At 31.8% G+C, this 20,143-nt stretch overlaps 1 protein-coding gene across 6 annotated transcripts in view; it reads left to right on the top strand.

Moving 5' to 3' along the window:
- The window catches only part of cadm2b (cell adhesion molecule 2b), a 361,384-nt gene that overhangs the window by 331,810 nt on the left and 9,431 nt on the right, over positions 1-20,143 (top strand). For 3 of the 6 annotated variants that reach the window (XM_051129580.1, XM_051129578.1, XM_051129575.1), the window contains 2 exons: positions 532-710; positions 11,236-11,262. In XM_051129580.1, coding sequence (XP_050985537.1) covers positions 532-710; positions 11,236-11,262 — 206 coding nt within the window. The remainder of the gene's footprint in view (positions 1-531; positions 711-11,235; positions 11,263-20,143) is intronic. The other 3 variants (XM_051129579.1, XM_051129576.1, XM_051129577.1) reach the window with 1 other exon arrangement.

Raw genomic sequence — 20,143 nt, 5'->3', positions numbered from 1 at the left:
AGTTGTAACTCTTTTAGAGTGACCTTTCAGAGGTAGAGGACAAAACTGTAAAAAGTTCCTTGAGCGGAAATGATAACAAAATCAAACAAATCTTTTCCGCCACCAGCCTACTAAACCTATGCCCTAAACAGATTAAAGTAACTGAGATTTTTCATATATTTACAATGGAAGAACAATGGGGGGCATTTATGTTAGATGCGTTCTTGTTATTAAAAATAGCTTTCAATATACTGTAAAAAGAAAAAAAATATATATATAGAAACTAGCATAGCTGCCCTTTTCTGGCACTGCATTCCAATTTCAATATTTCAATAAAATAACAGCTTGCCATTTTGGGGATGTGTGTATCTTTTATTAAATTATATAGTTTTTTGCAATAGCATCTATGAAGGCACTGAAGGCAAAATAAAGCTTAAAAAAATAATAAAATAAAATAAATAAAAAGACATACCAAATGGCATACCAGCGTTTTCAGAGTTTTTGACCTGTACTTTTCTGAGGCTTCAAGCTAAATTACTCTGTTGTTTTCAGGCCTGAGCCAGTTTTATGGACAAAAGATGGAGGTGAGCTTCCCGATGTTGAACGAATGATTGTGGAGGGTAGAGATCTAATCATAACCACACTGAACAAAACAGACAACGGCACATATCGCTGTGAGGCCAGCAACCACCTTGGCACCAACAGGGATGAATTTACACTGTATGTGTACGGTAAGTACTTCTGGGTCATCATAACCCCTGGAGGGCAATAAATCCATGAGTTTATTTGTTATATTCTCATATGTTCTCATTATTTATTTTATTTGTGAAAGTTTATGTTAATATCCATCGTAATCCGCATCAAAACACACATACGCACTCAGTAAACTCCTCCTGGCCTAGTTTACCAGTGGTTTTGTGTGTTGAGGGTATACAGCAGAAACTGCTGGTGGCTGCAGTATTTGCCACCAAAGTGAGATGGAGCCAGAAATGATAAGTTGTTTCTCCAAAACAGGAAGTAAAGCAAGAGAAGAACACACAATTAAGGGTCCACTGCTAATGCAGATAACATTTGTCAAGCTAAAATTGGAAGGAAGATACAGAGCGCTTGGGACAGAGATGGATTCGTAGCATCGCTTTTTAATAGGCCCAACAGCAATCTTTGAGAGAAATCATTTGGAAGGTACACATTCGTTGTGCTAAAAACAAAGACGTGGGATTTGTCTCAACAGGAGGGCCTTTATGGACGGACGCCTTTTGAAAGTCGAGCCCACAGCTCTCCATGCCTTTTCATTGCCCTAGATTTATTTGGAAACATTAACAAGACAAACAGACACACAAAATAAAGATCTTCACTAGTGTAGAAGCTCTACAAATGAATCAGGTTAAAGGATTGGTTCACTTCCAGAATAAAAATGTCATGATAATTTACTCACCCCCATGTCATCCAAGATTATGTCTTTCTTTCTTCAATCGAAAAGAAATAAAGGTTTTAAAGGAAAACATTTCAGGATTTTTCTCCATATAGTGGACTTCAGTGGGGTTCAATGGGTGAAGGTCTAAATTGCAGTTTCAATGCAGCTTCACAATCCCAGCCGAGGAATAAGGGTTTTATCTAGCGAAACGATTGGTTATTTTTTAAATAAAATACAAATTTATGGACTTTTTAACCACAAATGCTTGTCTTCCACTAGCTTGGCTTTCACGCATTCAGGGCTTGGATGCAAAGTTCACTTTTTCATGTTGTTTGTACATTAATGTTTGTTCACAGTGTATGTACAAATCTACCCTATAATGATAAAAATCCATGCAGTGGTTTTTAATTAATCTGTAAAAATAATATCCCCTTCTTCCATTCTCAGATGCCTGTCAGTGTGGTTTCACACCGACAGGGGCCGCTCCCACGATAGTTGATTGACATGAGCGTTTTACCTCAGATCAGCTGTAACAGTCCGCCCTCTGTTGTTTTGATGCCGGAGCAGGGATGTAGTTCGCATGTGGCCAGAAATTGAAATTAAATGGATTTAAACCTCAATGAATCACGTTTTAAAGTGAAGCATCACCAAGTCGTTAAAAGACAAACATTTTGTCATTGAAAATTTCTTAAAAATAGTATTAAAATATTGTCTCATTGTAGTCTACCAAGTATCTGTATTTTGTCTCATCTCCTGAGAAGTGTATTGTCACACCTCTATAGTGTCTACGAGTGTGATGCAGCTCATAATTTTTGAAGTTTATGATATAGCCTTCATTCTTCAGGTCAGTCATTTATTCATGAAAAAAATAAAGAAAGCAATAGTTTTGCCATAGAATCCTTTCAAATGTTCAAGTTGCCACAGTCATTGCATTCTTTGCATGTGCTACACTTTATTTGCACCATTTTATTTTTTATTAGATTTTTAATTAGAATTGGAAAGATAATAACAATATTGGCTGATAAATGAGATCTCTGATTTCAGTCCTTGAAAACGTGCCTTAGCGCTTAAATTCCTTGAAGGTTCTGGAATTTAATTTTGCAGTATCTGTACAAACCCTGTTCAAGGGTAGAGCATTTTGAAGCTGTAATTTGGACCTTCAACCCACTGATCCCCACTGAAGTCCACTATGGAGAAAAATCCTTAATTTCTTTTCAACTGAAGAAAGAAAGACATGAGCATCTTGGATGACATGAAGGTGAGTAAATGATCAAGCTAGAACATCTGGAGGCAGTAATCTGTTAGCATAATGATATATTAGCAACATGCTAACTATTTTTGAATACTTGTTAGTGGAAAATAGCAGTTTTTGATGCAGCATTTACTAGCAACGACTAACCAGACCGTGCTAACCAATCAAGCTTCGACCTACGGGTTAAAGAGATGAGAGCAAGCGAGTGACAGACAGGTGTAGAGAGAAAAAGAGAGGGAGAATCTCATTCACATGACTCATTACCTTCTAATTCATCTAGATGTCTGACTTCACCCGAGTGATATTTATTAAGCCCTTCCTCTCAGGATGAGTTGTCCGACTCGGCTCTCGAATGAACCTAATTTGCTAATGGTACGACTGCCAAGTGGCAATAAATGTCAGTTGAAATCACACACTCCCTATTCATCTCCAGTTACCGTTTTAATTTCCGTTTATTAATGTGTCTGCTGGTAGGTACACTTTATTTTGCAGCGGACAGATAGAAATGGGAATGTCTGGTGTTTAGGAAAGGCAATAAATACAAAGTAGGATGGCAAATTGTGTCATGTTAGTATTCTGTTCAGCGGGATGGCAAATTGGGCTGTGATATGTAACATTACTCAGTTTTGTTTTTCAAGTTTTATTCTATAGAAATGGGTATCATAAGTAATTTAATGTTTTGGATATGATTCCACTTTTAACTGTTACTTAACTAGTTAATCTTTTAACAATAATTATTAATGTAGTTAGAACTAACCCTTGTGAAATGGAAGTGTGCTTGATTGTACTGAATGTACAATTGTAGTGGATTCAACACTTAAACGTGTATTTTCAAAAACTACTTGCAGTAGTTGCATATAAATTAAATAAAAGGCTACTTAAGTGTAACTAAAGACACTTTCATGTTTCGGCTCTACTTTATATTAGGTGGCCTTAACTTCTATGAACTATATCAGAAAATAAGTACAATGTATTTGTTGTCGTTATATCGTTTTGCAAAACACTTTTGCTTCTGCTGAGGTGGGATACGGGTAAGGTTAGGTACAGGTTTGGTGTTATAGGTAGGTTTAAGGGTGGGTTAAGGTGAAAGGGATGGGTCAACAGTGTAATTAAGGGTTCAAGCGTGTAGAGCTGAAACCCTATTGTAATTGTTAGAATGGTCACGTATCAGCAATCTCCACGTTAAACTGATCGTGCAGACCAAACCGTAAGTCGTACAGACTTGAAACTTGGAGGGATGGTAGTACTCACACCGCCGACATACTCACTAAGTCTCACCCCAGTCAGCCTAATAGGGGCGCTACAGCAAACAAAAGTACGAAATTGCTCCTAAAAACTCCTAAACCGTTACTCACAGGCTCAAGTGTCTTCTGTCATTGGAATCCTTGGCTCACGCCGGACAAAACACATGCCTCAGATTCGAGCGAAATTTACCCTTTAGGAAGATATAACGTGGTCATTTAGAAAAGGGGCATGTCTGAATTTACCCAAAATCCTGTAAAGCCTGAAGAAAAACTCAAAACTTCTCAAAACCTGGTGAGCACATGCAACTGGTAATTTTAAACAAGCATGCAAAGTTCCAAAGAAATCGGACCACAGCTGGCGCTATAACAGTCATAAATGTCACAAAACATAATATTTTTATTGTAAATTACCTGTATTTGCAAAAAAGGGCTTGCTACATAATGTCTTTTCTATATGTGCTTAAATGCCTTAAAGCGCTTGAACTCCAGTAAACGCTGCTTGCAGCTATATTTATAAATGTAATTACAGAAATTAATTACAGATGTAATTACGCAGGTATTTTCAAAAAATATAAGTACAATGTGAAAACATGCATGTACACACTAAGTGCATTGTAGCAAGTATATAGTAGTTAAGGCCACCTTATATAAAGTGGGACCCATGTTTCCTAAGACACTTAAGTACACTTTTAAAATGTGCACTTTGTAATAATACCAAATTAAAGGTCCTTTTTAAAACATTTTTTAATAATATTTTGCTCCTGATTAAGTACTCTAATTTTGATGTGTTGACTAACATACTACAACATGTACTGTAGAGTACTTGATTGTGATTTTAACTATAGTGTGTTATATTCAATATTACATTTGAATATAACAGTTTATATATAGCTACTTCATCATTACAAATGTACAAATATATTTAAATATATGACACTATTGGTAGAAGTGGCTTTAAAGTATATTTAGTTTACCATAAATGCTCATTCAGCAATACACTTCAAACATATTTCAAGGTAATAGAAGTAATTTTGAAAATATATAAAAAGATGTACAAAACTTCTACTTAACTAGATCAAAAAAGTGCTTTAAAGTTTAATTATATGCATTTAATACAAACTTAAACTACATTCACATTTTATTCCATTGAACATACAGTTATATATAATATTTCCATAATAAGTACTCTCTCTAAAAGTATGGTAAAGTGTACTTCTTTTCCACAAGGGAATAACTGTTTAAAACTATAGCTTACGCTAAACAAATACATCACATTATTATTAGTAGTAGTAGCCTTTTTTTTATGAAATACCATTTAGTACACCTCTGTTCAGATTGTGTATCTTTAAGGGTGAAGTGCATCACGTCTATCGCTGATTCGGCTTGCAAAAGTAAGGATTCCTTTAATAGGTTTCCTTCTATTACACCTCCACTCCAACTGCCATTGGCGAACCAACAGTTAGCCCCACCCACAAACTCATCCGATTGTTTCGAGCCAAATGCTACTATGTTGGACTTCTAAGGATGCTCAGATAAACACATCAGTGTTTTCATAGTACCACAGTGTTTACACTTTACAAAAACGGTGTTAGTAATATTTAATAGTGTGATTTATATTTGTATTTAAAGATGCACATCTGCAACAGAGTTTAAAACCTTTGTTGTAATAAATTCTATTGAATAAATTATGATAATAGTGTGTGTGTTAATGTCACTGGTTCCAGAATTATTTTACCATAATTTTTTAAGTGTAATCACAACATTACAAACCTAGATTTAAAGCAAAAAAGCATTTGAAATGTAGTTTATGATGGCTTCAACAAATGCATGTATCAATCCCTTAATGACCTTGTGGCTCAAAACAGGTCTGTATTTAAAGTATTTATGTAGGTAGCTTTATATATAGTGTAGTCAGAGCTGTGCTGGCATAGGTAGTATTAACATGACAAACAGGTATATGCACTCGCAGGGTTCACCCTTACTTTCCACTTTTTTTGGACTCTCCTATTGTATAAATGAAAAATCAAAAAAGACTATATAGATAAAACCGAAACCTCCATATATTCAGAAGTCAAGCCTGCAGCGGCAGAGAATTTCCAGAAAGACAAGCATGAGCTAGAGACAGCAGCAGCATCCATAGCCAATCGGATTGCACCGCCGGATGAGAAAATCCATGTATTGCACGCTCCTATGTGAGTGTTATTGAGCCGCCAAGAGACCTGTGACATCTCTCTTGTAAGTGTAATGTATAGTCTAATTGTGCCCAGCAGTAGGTCTGAGCAGACGAGACTCCCTCTGGCTACTCGGAGCCCCGAGCTCTCCTCTGACTTTTAAATGAGCATCAGCGTTTACGTCTCATGGGTTTAATCCAGCGCTTGCTTGGAACTGTAAAATATTTATTGCTTGCTTCCTATAATCAGCTTGTGTTCGCTCCCAACCCCCTCTCAATTAAAAGCAGGAGAACAGATGAAAAAGAGTTTCGTTTACTTGCTCGGAAAAGCGTGCAAACATCCATAAAATTGACGTCTTTTCAGAAGCGCGCCCTGCCGCCCGAACAGGAGATGAAATGCTTCCAGAGGCACTTGTGAGGCAATTTGACCCTAAACGAAATTCTTGCCGAATAGCTTGAAACTGCTGAGTTGTATTTATACTTCTTTTAACTTTTTCCTCCTCTCCAGTCTTAGGTCTTATTTAAAAGAGCTAATTATTTATTGGTAATCAGTTTGGGAGATGTGTAGAGGAAGGGAGCGGGAGGCCCACGCCGTGCAGAGACTGATCAAAACAGCCCGCGTTTGAAGTCCAGGCGGAGGAAACAAGCAAACAGTCACGTTTCTGATGTAGAAGTTAAGCATTAAACATTAGGGAACCGAAGGAGAAACCTTGACCAACAAGAAAAACACAAAATCAACATGTAAATAAAGATGTTTCGCATAGTTCAGGGCGAGGTGATGCTTGAAACAGGGCTGATGGGTGAATCGCACTAAAGTATATCCAGGCCATATTTCAATAAGTTAGTCAGGAACTTGAAGATGTGAGACAAACCTTCATAGATGGTGTCCCAAAATGAGGCAACCTATAGAAATTATTTTCTATTTTTCTTGTATGTTTAGATGAAGCCAAGCTTGAACTGATGTGTAAGCTAAGCTAAGCTAAATAAATTAATAAATAAATACAAAATAAGTTAAAACCCTTTCTACAGGTAGAAACAAAGCTGCAATATTTATTTATTTATTTATTTATTTATTTATTTATGCTTTAAAACAAAATAGCATCTGTATAAATAAATAAAAATACAAATATTATCTGCACATTTTCTATACATACCTAAAGTGCGCCAAAAAGTAAAAACATGTACACCAGTATTCAAAATTTTAATATCAAGAACTTTTTTTAAAGAAAGTAATACTTTTATACACCGAGGAAGTTTATAATTAATATAACATAAATATATTTGTAATATATGCTGTTGTTTTGAACATTTATTCAACAAAGAATCATGGGAAAATAATATAATATAATATAATATAATATAATATAATATAACATTGCATTTTTACAGTGCCTTTTTACAAGAAGAAACCATGATGAACAATAAATATATGATTTATTTATTTATTTATTTGCTTGCTTTACAACAAAATATTATCTGCATAAATAAATGTAAATATTATCTGTACATTTTCCATACATACCTTAAGAGTAAAAACAATGTACACCACTGTTCTAAATTTTGAGATTATATTTTTTAAAAAGAAATTAATACTTTTATTTAGCAAGGATGCATTAATTTGGTCAAAAGTGACAGTAAACAAATAATATTTTAAAATATTTAACATAAATATGTTATAAACTGTTTGCAATATATGCTGTTCTTTTTAACATTTATTCAACAAAGAATCCTGAAAAAATAAAATTAAAAAATATAATATAATATAATATAATATAATATAATATTAAGTAGTACAATTATATTAAGTAGTACAATATTAAAATAATAAATAAATAAATAAACATTTTAAAATAGCATTTCACAGTATTACTGTTTTTGCTGAGCATATGAGTCTAATAAATACATACATAAATACCCCTAAATTCCAACGCTTGTGTGTTTTTAGCTTGTGGTACCATTATTAGCCACTAGGGAAAATCCCCATCAGCAACGCTAAAAACAAACTTAATTTTCTTTCCTCAAAATCTAAGTGAATCAATTCCTTCTATTACACCTCCACTCCAACTGCCATTGGTCGAACCAACAGTTAGCCCCGCCCACAAACTCACCCCATTGGTTCGAGCCAAATGCTACTATGTTGGACTTCTGAGGATGCTCAAGTAAACATATCAGCGTTTTCATAGTACCACACTGCTTACACTTTTCGCAGAAACAGTGCTAGTAATAGTTAATAGTATTGGTAATAGTGTGATTTATATTTGTATTTAAAGATGCACATCTGCAACAGAGTTTAAGACCTTTATTGTAATACATTCTTTTGAATAAGCAAAAATTATGATAATAGTGTGTTTATGTCACTGGTTCCAGAAGTATTTTTATCATTATTTATTTAATTAAGTTAGTGTTCATCTAAGTGAATCATGGCCTAGACATGTTCTTGACAAGTTTCGTGAGATTCACCCAGATCAGAAACCCTGCGGGAAACTCGCTCAGAAATGAGGCGGAAACAGTCACGCTGCATTTGAACTTCAGTGCCAGTGTTGATCTTTTCCTCACTCCCCATCTCTGTCTTTCTCCATCTCTCTCGCTGCCACTTCACGTCACCTCCACCTTTTTACATCAGACATTCTTTTTTTCCCTCATTGTACAAATTGGACTAAAAGGTTTTTGGCTCCAGTGTTGAGGGGGAAAAAAGCTAGGCACAGATGAAATTCTGCTTGTCAGTCTGTCAAAGAGGTGAGAGATAAAAGGCATTTCTAATCAGACATCTGCTCTGTTTCAGTAAATCGAAGGGCAGATGTAATACTCCACTGTGGACAAACAAGCACATTGACGTCATGTACCTTTAAAAATCTCGCTAGTCGTTAGTTGTCACTAACACATTGGGTCTCATTCACTAATAATTTCTTGGACGCATGAATTTGTTCTTACATTGATGAATTTTAAGTTTTCGAAATGAGAAACCTCTTCTTAAAACCAGTTCGAACACAATAAACACTTAAACAGAGATAACAGACCTTTTTAAATCCATACCGCAGCTTTGTTTACTCTTTCGCAGTGTATGATGAAATATGTGCATTTAAGATGAAATATCTATGTATAAAATTTGATCTTAACATGATTATAGAGCTACCCCAGAGTATGTGATTTATATTTCTGTTAGAAAATCGGGGAAAGTTAGTTATTTCATAAGGGTCAAGGATATATTTTAGGAAAAAAAACTTTGACTCTAATTCTTATAAATGCACAGTAGTTTTAAGGACACCATTTTCGATGTCAAGTGGTGGAACTAATAAATCTTTATATGAATAATATGATTTTTTTTTTTCTTACACCTACAATGGACCTTGTTTGTTTAGTTAGTAATAAAATTGTAAGAAATGAAAAGCATTTTTTTGTGAAATGTCAAGTGGTGTAACCAAGGGAATAATGATATAATTTTTGTTACACCTAAAATGTATAAGCTTCATGTATTGATTTGCTTGTTTGTTTACAAGTAAGAAAACTAAAAAAAAAAAAAAAAATGGAAAGCATTATTTTTGGTTACATTTTTGGTGAAATTTGGTTGGTTAAAAGTGGTGTAACCAAGAAAATAATTATATTTTTTTGTTATACCTAAAATAGACAATCACTAATATTTTTTTTTTCTTTTTCTAATATATATATATATATATATATATATATATATATATAATTTATAATTTTATATACAAATGTCAAGTGGTGTAACCAAGTAAATCTTAATATAATTTTTCTTACACCTGCAATTAAAAAAAAAGAAAAAAAAAGTAATGAAATAGTTTAAAAGAAAGAAAGAAAGAAAGAAAGAAAGAAAGAAAGAAAGAAAGAAAGAAAGAAAGATTTCTCACTTTCTTGCATTTTTGAGAAATTTTAGCATCAAATGTCAAGTGGTGTAACCAAGTACATTTTAATATAATTTTTTCTTACACTTACAATAGCAATAAGAAGTAATAAAATTGTAAAAAATTAAAATGATTTTTGAACAAATTTGAAAAACGCTTTACTGAAAACCCTTTAGGTAGTTTTCACCATCAAATGTCAAGTGGTGTAACCAAATCTTAATTATTTTAAATAACAGTCATTATTTAAAATAATAATAATAATAATAATAATAATAATTAATTATTATTATTATTATTATTATTATTATTATTATTATTATTATTATTATTATTATTATTATTATTATTATTATAAAATTGTATAAAATAAAAACATTTTTAATTTTTTATTTGTATGGATTCAGTTCCTAATATTTTATAAACATAAAATAAATATAGGTACAAAAAATGATGATGAATCATGATTTGTTGGTGAAAACATTCGTATAAAGATTTCACACACACATTTATTTATTTTTTATTTTACAAAAAAAAAGTTATTAAATTAAAAGCGTGTGTTAGTTTAATAATGTATTTTCTCAATCTTAATATATTATATTTCTCAAGACTTAATATATTATTTTCTTGCATAACTGACAATTTTTTTTTTAAGTAATGAAATTACATAAAATAAAAATAAAAAATAATTGTACAAATACCAAGCGTTTATATGTATGTGTGGTTTCAATTCCTACTTTTTCATAAATACAGAAGAAATATGAGTACAAAAGTTGATGATGAATTATGATTTGTTGATGAAAACATTCATATACAGATTTCACACGCAAATTTAAATGTGCGCACAGTGAATAAGACCCAATGTCCCAATTTGTCATACCCGTTCTCTCAATCTACATAAGATAAAGAGGCTAGTAACTCAAATGACTAAACTGGCATTAATATAGTAAAAATATCTTCAGCTTCACTGGCTTGAAATAAGGAGCGATTTGCATGATAAGTAGCATCATTACAGTGCAGCAGGACGTAGCAGACAGCGGAGATTAGCATGAATGTATAGTTCTGAATATGTCCAAATGGATGTGTTTTGCAGGATGTGTGCGTCCGTACACTGATTTTGTACTTGAAACCATCTTGTCGTCCCAGTCGTCCATGTTCCATCTTTCTGACTGCAGGTTAATGCAGTCGGTTGGTGTCTTCATTAATGGTTTTAAGTTTTGTGGCCAGTTTTTTTTTTTTTTTTCTTCTCTCCCCTTGTGATGTCCTCACCCTTGTCTTCCCTTACTGCCCCTTTCTGTCTGCGTCCATGGCAACAGCTAAAGATTTCCCAGGTACAACCACAGGTAAATATTTTTTGCTGGCGTGCTGACATCATCATTGCGAGACAGGGCGCTGTAATGTGGCTTGTGGAGTGGTGGGGCGGGTTACGCCAATTAACCTCCTCCATAGCATGAGCTGGGAGCCATTGCCTTGCATGGGAGCACTGCTGATCTTTGTGAAATGTCATGGTGCTCCATGGTGCTGTCATTCACACGAGGGATGCTTAAACCTTTGGCCCACATACTGTCGTCAGTAAAAGGAAATGAATCTTATTATGGTCAGGAAGAGTCTGGAAGAGTTAGAAATAACAGTTTATATTTTAGAAGGGTCAGTGGCACAAGGACAGACCTCTACTAGATGAGAAAAAGGGAAAAAAATCTTCAAAGTTTAAAATCCATGTTCTTAGAAATATACTTTTTTATATACTGTGCCAGTTTCATGCAGTTTTGGGGCAAAAAAAAAAAAAAAAAAAAAAAAAAAAGCCAAGTGGTATGACCAAGTAAATCTTAATATCATTTTCTTACACCTACAATGGAAAATCAAAATATATATTTTTTCAACAAGTAATAAAATTGTATAAAGTAGAACATTCTGTACAAATTTGTGTCACTTTCATGCATTTTTGTAAAACTCTTGTAAAACTCTTCAATTTTCAGCATCAAATGTCAAGTGGTGTAACCAAGTAAATCGTAATATTTTTTTTACACCTACAAGGGGGGAAGAAATAATAAAACTGTAAGAACTAAAAAAATGTTTGTACAAATTTGTGTCACTTTGATACATTAAAAAAAAAAAAAATAGGCAATTTTTAGCGTCAAATGTCAAGTGGTGTAATCAAGTACATTTTTATAATTATTCTCACACCTACAGTACAATGGAAAAATAAGTAATAAAATTGTAAAAAACGAAAAATATTTTTTGTACAAATTTGTGTCACTTTCATACATTTTTGAAAAACTTTCAGGCCATTCAGCTGCAAATGTCAAGTGGTGTAACCAAGTAAATACTAATATATTTTTTCTTACACCTACAATGAAAAAAAAAGAAATAAAGTTGTAAAAATTGGAAAATAAAAGTAATAACATTTTTAAAAATTACATTTAATTTTTGTACAACTTTGGGCCATTTTCAGTGTTAAATGTCAAGTGGTGTAACCAAGTAAATCATAATATATATTATTTTTTTACACCTACAATGGAATAAAGAAGTAATACAATTATAAAAAGTGAAAAAAAAAAGTACAAATTAAAATGTATATATAAAAGTACAAATTTGTGTCACTTTCATACATATTTGAAAATCTTTTAGGGCATTTTCTGATTCAGATGTCAAGTGGTATAACCAAGCAAATCTTAATATAATTTGTCTTAATAAAATTGTTTAAAAACAAGAAAATGATTTTATTTTATTTATTTATTATTATTTTTTTTATTTTTATTTATTTTTATTTTTTTTTTTTTACAAATTTGTGTTGCTTTCATACATTTTTACATTGTTTTATAGCCATTTTCAGTATCAAGTGGTGTAACCAAGCAAATCTTAATATAATTTTTCTTACGCATGCAATGGAAAAAAGACGGAATAAAATGGTAGAATAATAATAATAATAATAATAAAACATTAATTATTTACAAATTTGTGTCACTTTCATACATACACTTTCAAACCTTCAGGGCATTTTCAATGTCAAATATCAAGTTGTGTAACCAATATATATATACAATAAACTATTTACTTATTTATTCATTCATTCATTCAAATTAAGTGATTTTTTTTTAATTAATATTAATTATAAGTTTAACGTTTTCTTAGGGTTACACCAGTTTTCTTAGGATTACAACACTATTAAGTTTTCTTAGGTTTACACTAGGTGACATTTGACAACTAACCATGTTTTTTATTAAAATAAATGCAATTAAACAACAACAATAACAAAACAAAACAAAACAAAAAAAATGTTTTCTTGCAATTTCAGCCTAGACTTACTTTCTTCACTATTGTATCATCACAGGATGGTTATACCACCTTGACATTTTTGACATTATACTCTTTTGGATATATCAAAATGAATTCAAGAAATTTGGAAATATTAAAAAAAGGAAAATTCTATTCATTTTATGAATGAAAAACCTTTTGATATTATTATTATTATTATTATTATTATTATTTTGTTATTATTTTTTTAATAAAATAAATCTGTGCACAGAATATTTTAAAAAAATCACTGGCCCAGAAAATATTTAAGCAAATAAAAAACGTAATCTTTTAAATATTTGATGAAACATTATATTTGGAGGACGAAAAAAAAAAAAAAAAACCTCTTTTCCAAGTCTGCCTTTTGTCATTAGTTCTGTTATCTTGTATTATCTCCAGTAACCACACAGAATGAATCTTAAATCAAGACCACGCTCTAGAAGATAGCTCAGCGTCCTTGTTGATCATTTGAAAGGCATAAACACAAAGCTTCCAGTTTCTGTTTAGCTGAATAGAGCTGAGTTTCAACAACAACTGTTGAATCGCTGACATAAAAATATAGTATTACAAGTCATCAATCTATGCATGGTATGGCCTTTTGAAGATGTTTTGATTTGTATGTGCAGTTTCTGTCCTGTTTGGTTTCGTTTTGTGAACCATTGATTTTTCAGCTTGATCGTCTCTTTCACTGCGGTCTCTGTGCTGAATGTTCCACCTCGATGTCTTCTAACTATTTGTCTTAGGTCAATTTTCCTTAGTCTGCTCTCCCATGAGGGAACTGATTTTAATAATTAGCAACTGTAATTTGTTTTTTAAAACATAATCATATTTTATACCACCCACACCAGATTCCACTGGGGGTACAGTGAACATGAGCTGCAAAATGAGTGTGTAAAGACGACAGCGATTTTATACATAATGTAAATGTAGTATCTCAGGTGTCGTCTGTATTTAGAACACAGTTTATACTTTGAGCAACATTACCGGTTCAAAACAAATCAAGATTTATCAACAGCATCTGTAACAAGATGTTGATTACCATAGAAAATGATTAGGTATATTCCTTCTTTAGTCACTGAAAAATAAAGAGTAATTTTTTGCACAATATATGCTTGGACACCGATTTTTAAAGGGATAGTTCAGTTAAAAATGAAAGTTCTGTCATTAATTGCTCACCCTCATGTCGTTCCAAACCCGTAAGACCTTCTTACATCTTCAGAAATCAAATTATGATATTTTTGATGAAATCCGAGAGCTTTCTGACTCTGCATAAACAGTGACACCACTGACAAGTAGAAATTGTTGAATAAAGTTGTTATTTTTGTTTTCTTTGCGCACAAAAAATATTCTTGTAGCTACATAACGTTACAGTTGAACCACTGATGTCACATGGACTATTTTAATGATGTTCTTACTGCTTTTCTGGGCCTTGAACACGTCGGTTGCATTGCTGTCTATGCAGGAAACCTTCGGTTTTTTTATCAAAAATATGTTAATTTGTGTTCTGAAGATGAACGAAGATCTTACAGGCTTGGAACGTCATGAGAGTAATTAATGACAGAATTAATCAAGTGGTAATAATAATAAAATAATAAAATAAATAAAAAAATAATAAAATAATTTTTTGTACAAATTGGTGTCACTTTTATACATTTTAAAATCTTTTAGGCCATTTTTACATCAAATGTCAAGTGGTGTAACCAAGCAAATTTAATGTAATTTTTCTTACACCTACAATGCAAAAAATAAAATTGTAAAAATAAATAAAATAAAATAAAATAAAATAAAATAAAATAAAATAAAATAAAATAAAATAAAATAATAAAGAAATAATAAAAAAGTACAAATTGGTGTCACTTTTATACATTTTTAAAACTTGTAGGCCATGTGTGCGTCAAATGTCAAGTGGTGTAACCAAGTAAATCTTAATATTAATTTTCTTACACAGACTATTTTAACGATGTTCTTACTGCTTTTCTGGGCCTTGAACATGTCAGTTGCATTGCTGTCTATGCAGGAAGGCTTCAGTTTTTTTATCAAAAATATGTTAATTTGTGTTCTGAAGATGAACGAAGATCTTACAGGCTTGGAACGTCATAAGAGTTCCATAAGAGTAATTAATGACAGAATTAATCAAGTGGTAATAATAATAAAATATTAAAATAAATAAAAAAATAATAAAATAATTTTTTGTGCAAATTGGTGTCACATTCATACATTTTAAAAACTTTTAGGCCATTTTTGCATCAAATGTCAAGTGGTGTAACCAAGCAAATTTAATGTAATTTTTCTTACACCTACAATGCAAAAAATAAAATTGTAAAAATAAATAAATAAATAACAAAAAAAAATAATAATAATAATAAATAAAGAAATAATAAAAAAAGTACAAATTGGTGTCACTTTTATACATTTTTAAAACTTGTACTCCATTTGTGCATCAAATGTCAAGTGGTGTAACCAATTAAATCTTAATATTAATTTTCTTACACTGACTATTTTAACGATGTTCTTACTGCTTTTTTGGGCCTTGAACATGCCAGTTGCATTGCTGTCTATGCAGGAAGCCTTCGGTTTTTTATCAAAAATATGTTAATTTGTGTTCTGAAGATGAATGAAGATCTTACAGGCTTGAAACGTCATGAGAGTAATTAATGACAGAATTTTCATTTCTGGGTGAACTATCCCTTTAAATATCGCTATAATAAAATAACAAAATACCCTCCAGAATGTCTTGCATTACACAATTCATGCTTGTTTTTACAAACTGAGAGATTGTATTCTGTGTTCATCGACAGCAAACCTCAGATTCTGTCAATAGAGCTTAACTTGTTTTGAACCTGAAACGTTCCAATGCAATGCAAATGAAAAGCGCTGCCTATAGACCTCGATTTCTTATCTTGCACATTTTAATGTACAATTTCACACATTCTTTGCCACAAGAAGTCAACATTAATTAATTCCACAGTGATTTGTTTTGATGCAAATGTTCATTTAAAACATATGAAGATTCTGATTGGTTATGTGTGTGTGCCATAAAACACATCCGTTTTGTGCCTCCGGCTTTTCACATGTGAAATCTTAATGGAATTCATTAACGCTCAAGCAAAATGACGTACATCTTTGGCCACATGTCACCATCTTTGAATGAGACTAATGATCTCTAATGGAATTTTTACTAACTGAGGCTTTACTTCCACAAACAAGCTCCATTTCAAAAGAGTGCAGTGTGTCTTTGCTCTATCAACAGAAAAATACACATGCTTCTGACCTCCGCTGGCCAGCTGTCAGTCTGTGACCAGATAGGTTTGGAGATATCAAAGTGTTTTCTATTCCATCCTGTCTGTTCAAAGGAATCGACCCTTTGCTGATGCTCTGCCACCTTCAGTTACAGATGCTCACTTTACAGAATGGTTTTCAGTAAAATATGCTGATAAAGTGGTAAAATCAAATGAATGTTTCTCAAAAACGTTTAGGCCATTTTCAGCGTCAAATGTCACGTGGTGTAACCAAGCCATTTTTTGTATGTTTGTTTTTTTTCACATACAATGGAAAAAAGATGTAATGAAATTGTAAAAACAAACAAACAAAAAAAAAAAAAAAAACTTTTTGTATAAATTTGTGTCACTTTCATACATTCAAGTGGTGTAACCAAGTAAATCTTAATATTAATTTTCTTACACCTACAACGGAAAAAAAAAAAAAGATTTTTTGTACAAATTGGTGTCACATTGATACATTTTAAAAATGTTTAGGCCACTTGTGCATCAAATGTCAAGTGGTGTAACCAAGTAAATCGTAATATAATTTTTCTTTAATATACGATGGAAAAAAAGTAATACAATTGTAAAAAATGAAAGAATAAAGTGCAAATTGGTCCTACTTTTTAAACATTTTTAAACTTTTTTGGCCATTTTCAGCGTCAAACGTCAAGTGGTGTGAACAAGTAAATGTTAATCGTTTTTCTTACACCTACAATGGAAAAAAGTAATAAAATTGTAAAAAAAAAAAAAAGGTAAAAAGTACAAATTGGTGTTACTTTCATACATTTTTAAAACTTTTCAGCGTCAAATGTCATGTGGTGTAACCAAGCAAATCTTAATAGCATTTTTCTTACACCTACAATAGGAAAAAGAAGTAATGAAATTGTAAAAAATGAAAATATTTTTTTGTACACATTGGTGTCACTTTCATACATTTTAAAAACTTTTGGGCCATTTTTACATCAAATGTCAAGTGGTGTAACCAATTAAATCTTAATATAATTTTTATTACATCTACAACAGAAAAAAGTTTTTAAAAAAAAGTAAAAAAAAGAAAAAAAGAAAAATGAAAATAATTTGTTGTACAAATTGGTGTCACTTTTATACATTTTTAAAGTGTTTAGGCCGTTTTGGCGTCAAATGTCAAGTGGTGTAACCAAGTAAATCTTAATATAATTTTTCTTACACCTACAATGGCAAGTAATAAAAGAAGTAATAAAGTTGTAAAAAAAAAAAAAATGGGGAAAAAGTACAAATTGGTGTTACTTTAATACATTTTTAAAACTTTTCAGTGTCACGTGTCATGAGGTGTAACCAAGCAAATCTTATTATCATTTTTCTTACACCTACAATGGAAAAAAGAGGTAATGAAATTGTAAAAAATGAAAATAATTTTTTGTACACATTGGTGTCACTTTCATACCTTTTAAAATCTTCTGGGCCATTTTTACATCAAATGTCAAGTGGTGTAACCAAGTAAATCGTAATATAATTTTCCTTAAATATGCAATGGAAAAAAAGTAATACAGTTGTAAAAAATGAAAGAATAAAGTGCAAATTGGTCTCACTTTTTAAACATTTTTAAACTTTTTTGGCCATTTTCACTGTCAAACGTCATGTGGTGTGACCAAGTAAATGTTAATCATTTTTCTTACCCCTACAATGGAAAAAAGTAATGAATTTGTAAAAAAATTAAGAAAAAAAAGTACAAATTGGTGTCACTTTCACATATTTTTTAAATGTTTAGGCCATTTTTTAATCAAATGTCAAGTGGTGTAACCAAGCAAATCTTAATATAATTTTTATTACACCTACAATGGAAAAAAGTAATAAAATAGTGAAAAAATGAAGAAAAAAAAGTATAAATTGGTGTCACTTTCACACATTTTTAAAACTTTTAGGCAATTTTTATGTCAAATGTCAAGTGGTGTAACCAAGTAAATCTTAATATAATTTTTCTTACACCTACAATGGAAAAAAGTAATAAAATTGTAAAAAAAAAAAAAAAAAAAATGGGAAAAAAAAGTACAAATTAGTGTGACTTTCATACATTTTTAACAACTTTAAGCCATTTTTGCATCAAATGCCAAGTGGTGTAACCAAGCAAATCTTAATATAATTTTTCTTACACCTACAATGGAAAAAAGAAGTAATGAATTAGCTTGTTTTAACAGACAATAAGATTTAAACAAAAGAAATTACAAAAAAAGAGTACATATCATCTAGAGATACCTTCTGTTGATTTTCTACGAAACTAAATATCACTGTATATTTTTGATCATTTAGACTTCAGATCTATTTTAAAATCCAAAACAAACGTCTGATAATATCATGAATGGCAACAGTTGCTATCCACCAGGGCTTAGCACAGGCATCAGACTCTCTTTCTCAGCCATGGAAAGCTCTTGAAATAAACAGTCATTTATTTTCTAGTTTGACACAACCAAGGTCAAATACAATGTATTCCCTCATATAAAATCATGAAAATCAATATTTAAAGGACCCTCATGGAAATAATCAAAGTGATCAGTGTATGTGAATAATGAAGAGACATTACAGTTAAAGACGATGTGCTGCACAACAAGACAAACATCATTATTCTTCCCCCTGCTTTAACGCTGTTCCTTCACAAGATGCTATAAAGAACAGGCAATATCCTTATTATCAAGGGATATGCAAAACTCTACTTTTCTAAGCAACAGCCAACTACAATGCAGAAATGAGAAAAAGAAATAAACTTTTGAAAACTGTAAAAGTATATAATTCCTGGGGCTCGTTTAAATGAGAAAAATGAGATTGAAAGAGCAGCTCGAAATCATGTAACTGCTACAAAGCTCATTCTGTTCGAGCTGGAAGCACTTAATGCAGTCCATAAATTGAAGTATATTATCAAACTGCATATTCATGAGAAAATGAAAGACATCTGCAGCAATAATGGCTTTGCTGTTTTTAGACCTGCTATTATTTTTGGAAGGAAAGGCCCATTTTGTAGCCCATGTCCGTGCTCATTAGGGTACCACAACCCAGTAGTGGCACTAAACTATAAAGAATAGAAAACTGAGTTAACTTAAAAAGACAAAGCAACCAGCTGCAAGGCTTTTTTGAGCTTTCTCAACTTCTGTAGTTTGTAGTTTTAAAAGTTAGACAAGTTATTCACCCAAAATAATATTTTAAGTTAAATCAACCTTCCTCAGCTATAAGTATTTGTTTAAAGTTAAATAAGGCGTTAAATATAATGTAGCTCAATTGAACATACCTAACAAAATGGTGACTTATGTAGAAATATGTATGTGATTGGGCAGCAAATACAACATACCTTAGTCTGTCAAAACTGAATGGAGTATATACCAAAAGGTGTATCATTCTTTGAACTTCATTTCCACGTGGCTTTTATTTTGCCTCAAAACAAAACACAATGTTAATTGAACTAAATGGGTTCATTTATGTGTTAGAAATGGGTCTGCAGAAGTCCCTGTTCAACACATCTCCCAGGGTCACTTTGCCAAGCGCAGCAGAAGCGAGAGCCATTCATCACTATGAGCTAATGAGAGCAAGTTCGAAGTGCAATAAAGACACATAGTTAAAGTTTACACCCTTGCAGAAGCACTGAAATGGCACCCAACGTAGGGCCAAAGGTGCTGTGTCAGGACACAATCGCTCCAGGTTT

Source organism: Labeo rohita, chromosome 15 (genome assembly GCF_022985175.1).
Source record: "Labeo rohita strain BAU-BD-2019 chromosome 15, IGBB_LRoh.1.0, whole genome shotgun sequence".
Taxonomy (NCBI): Eukaryota; Metazoa; Chordata; class Actinopteri; order Cypriniformes; family Cyprinidae; genus Labeo; species Labeo rohita.
This window is presented reverse-complemented; position numbering and strand designations above follow the sequence as displayed.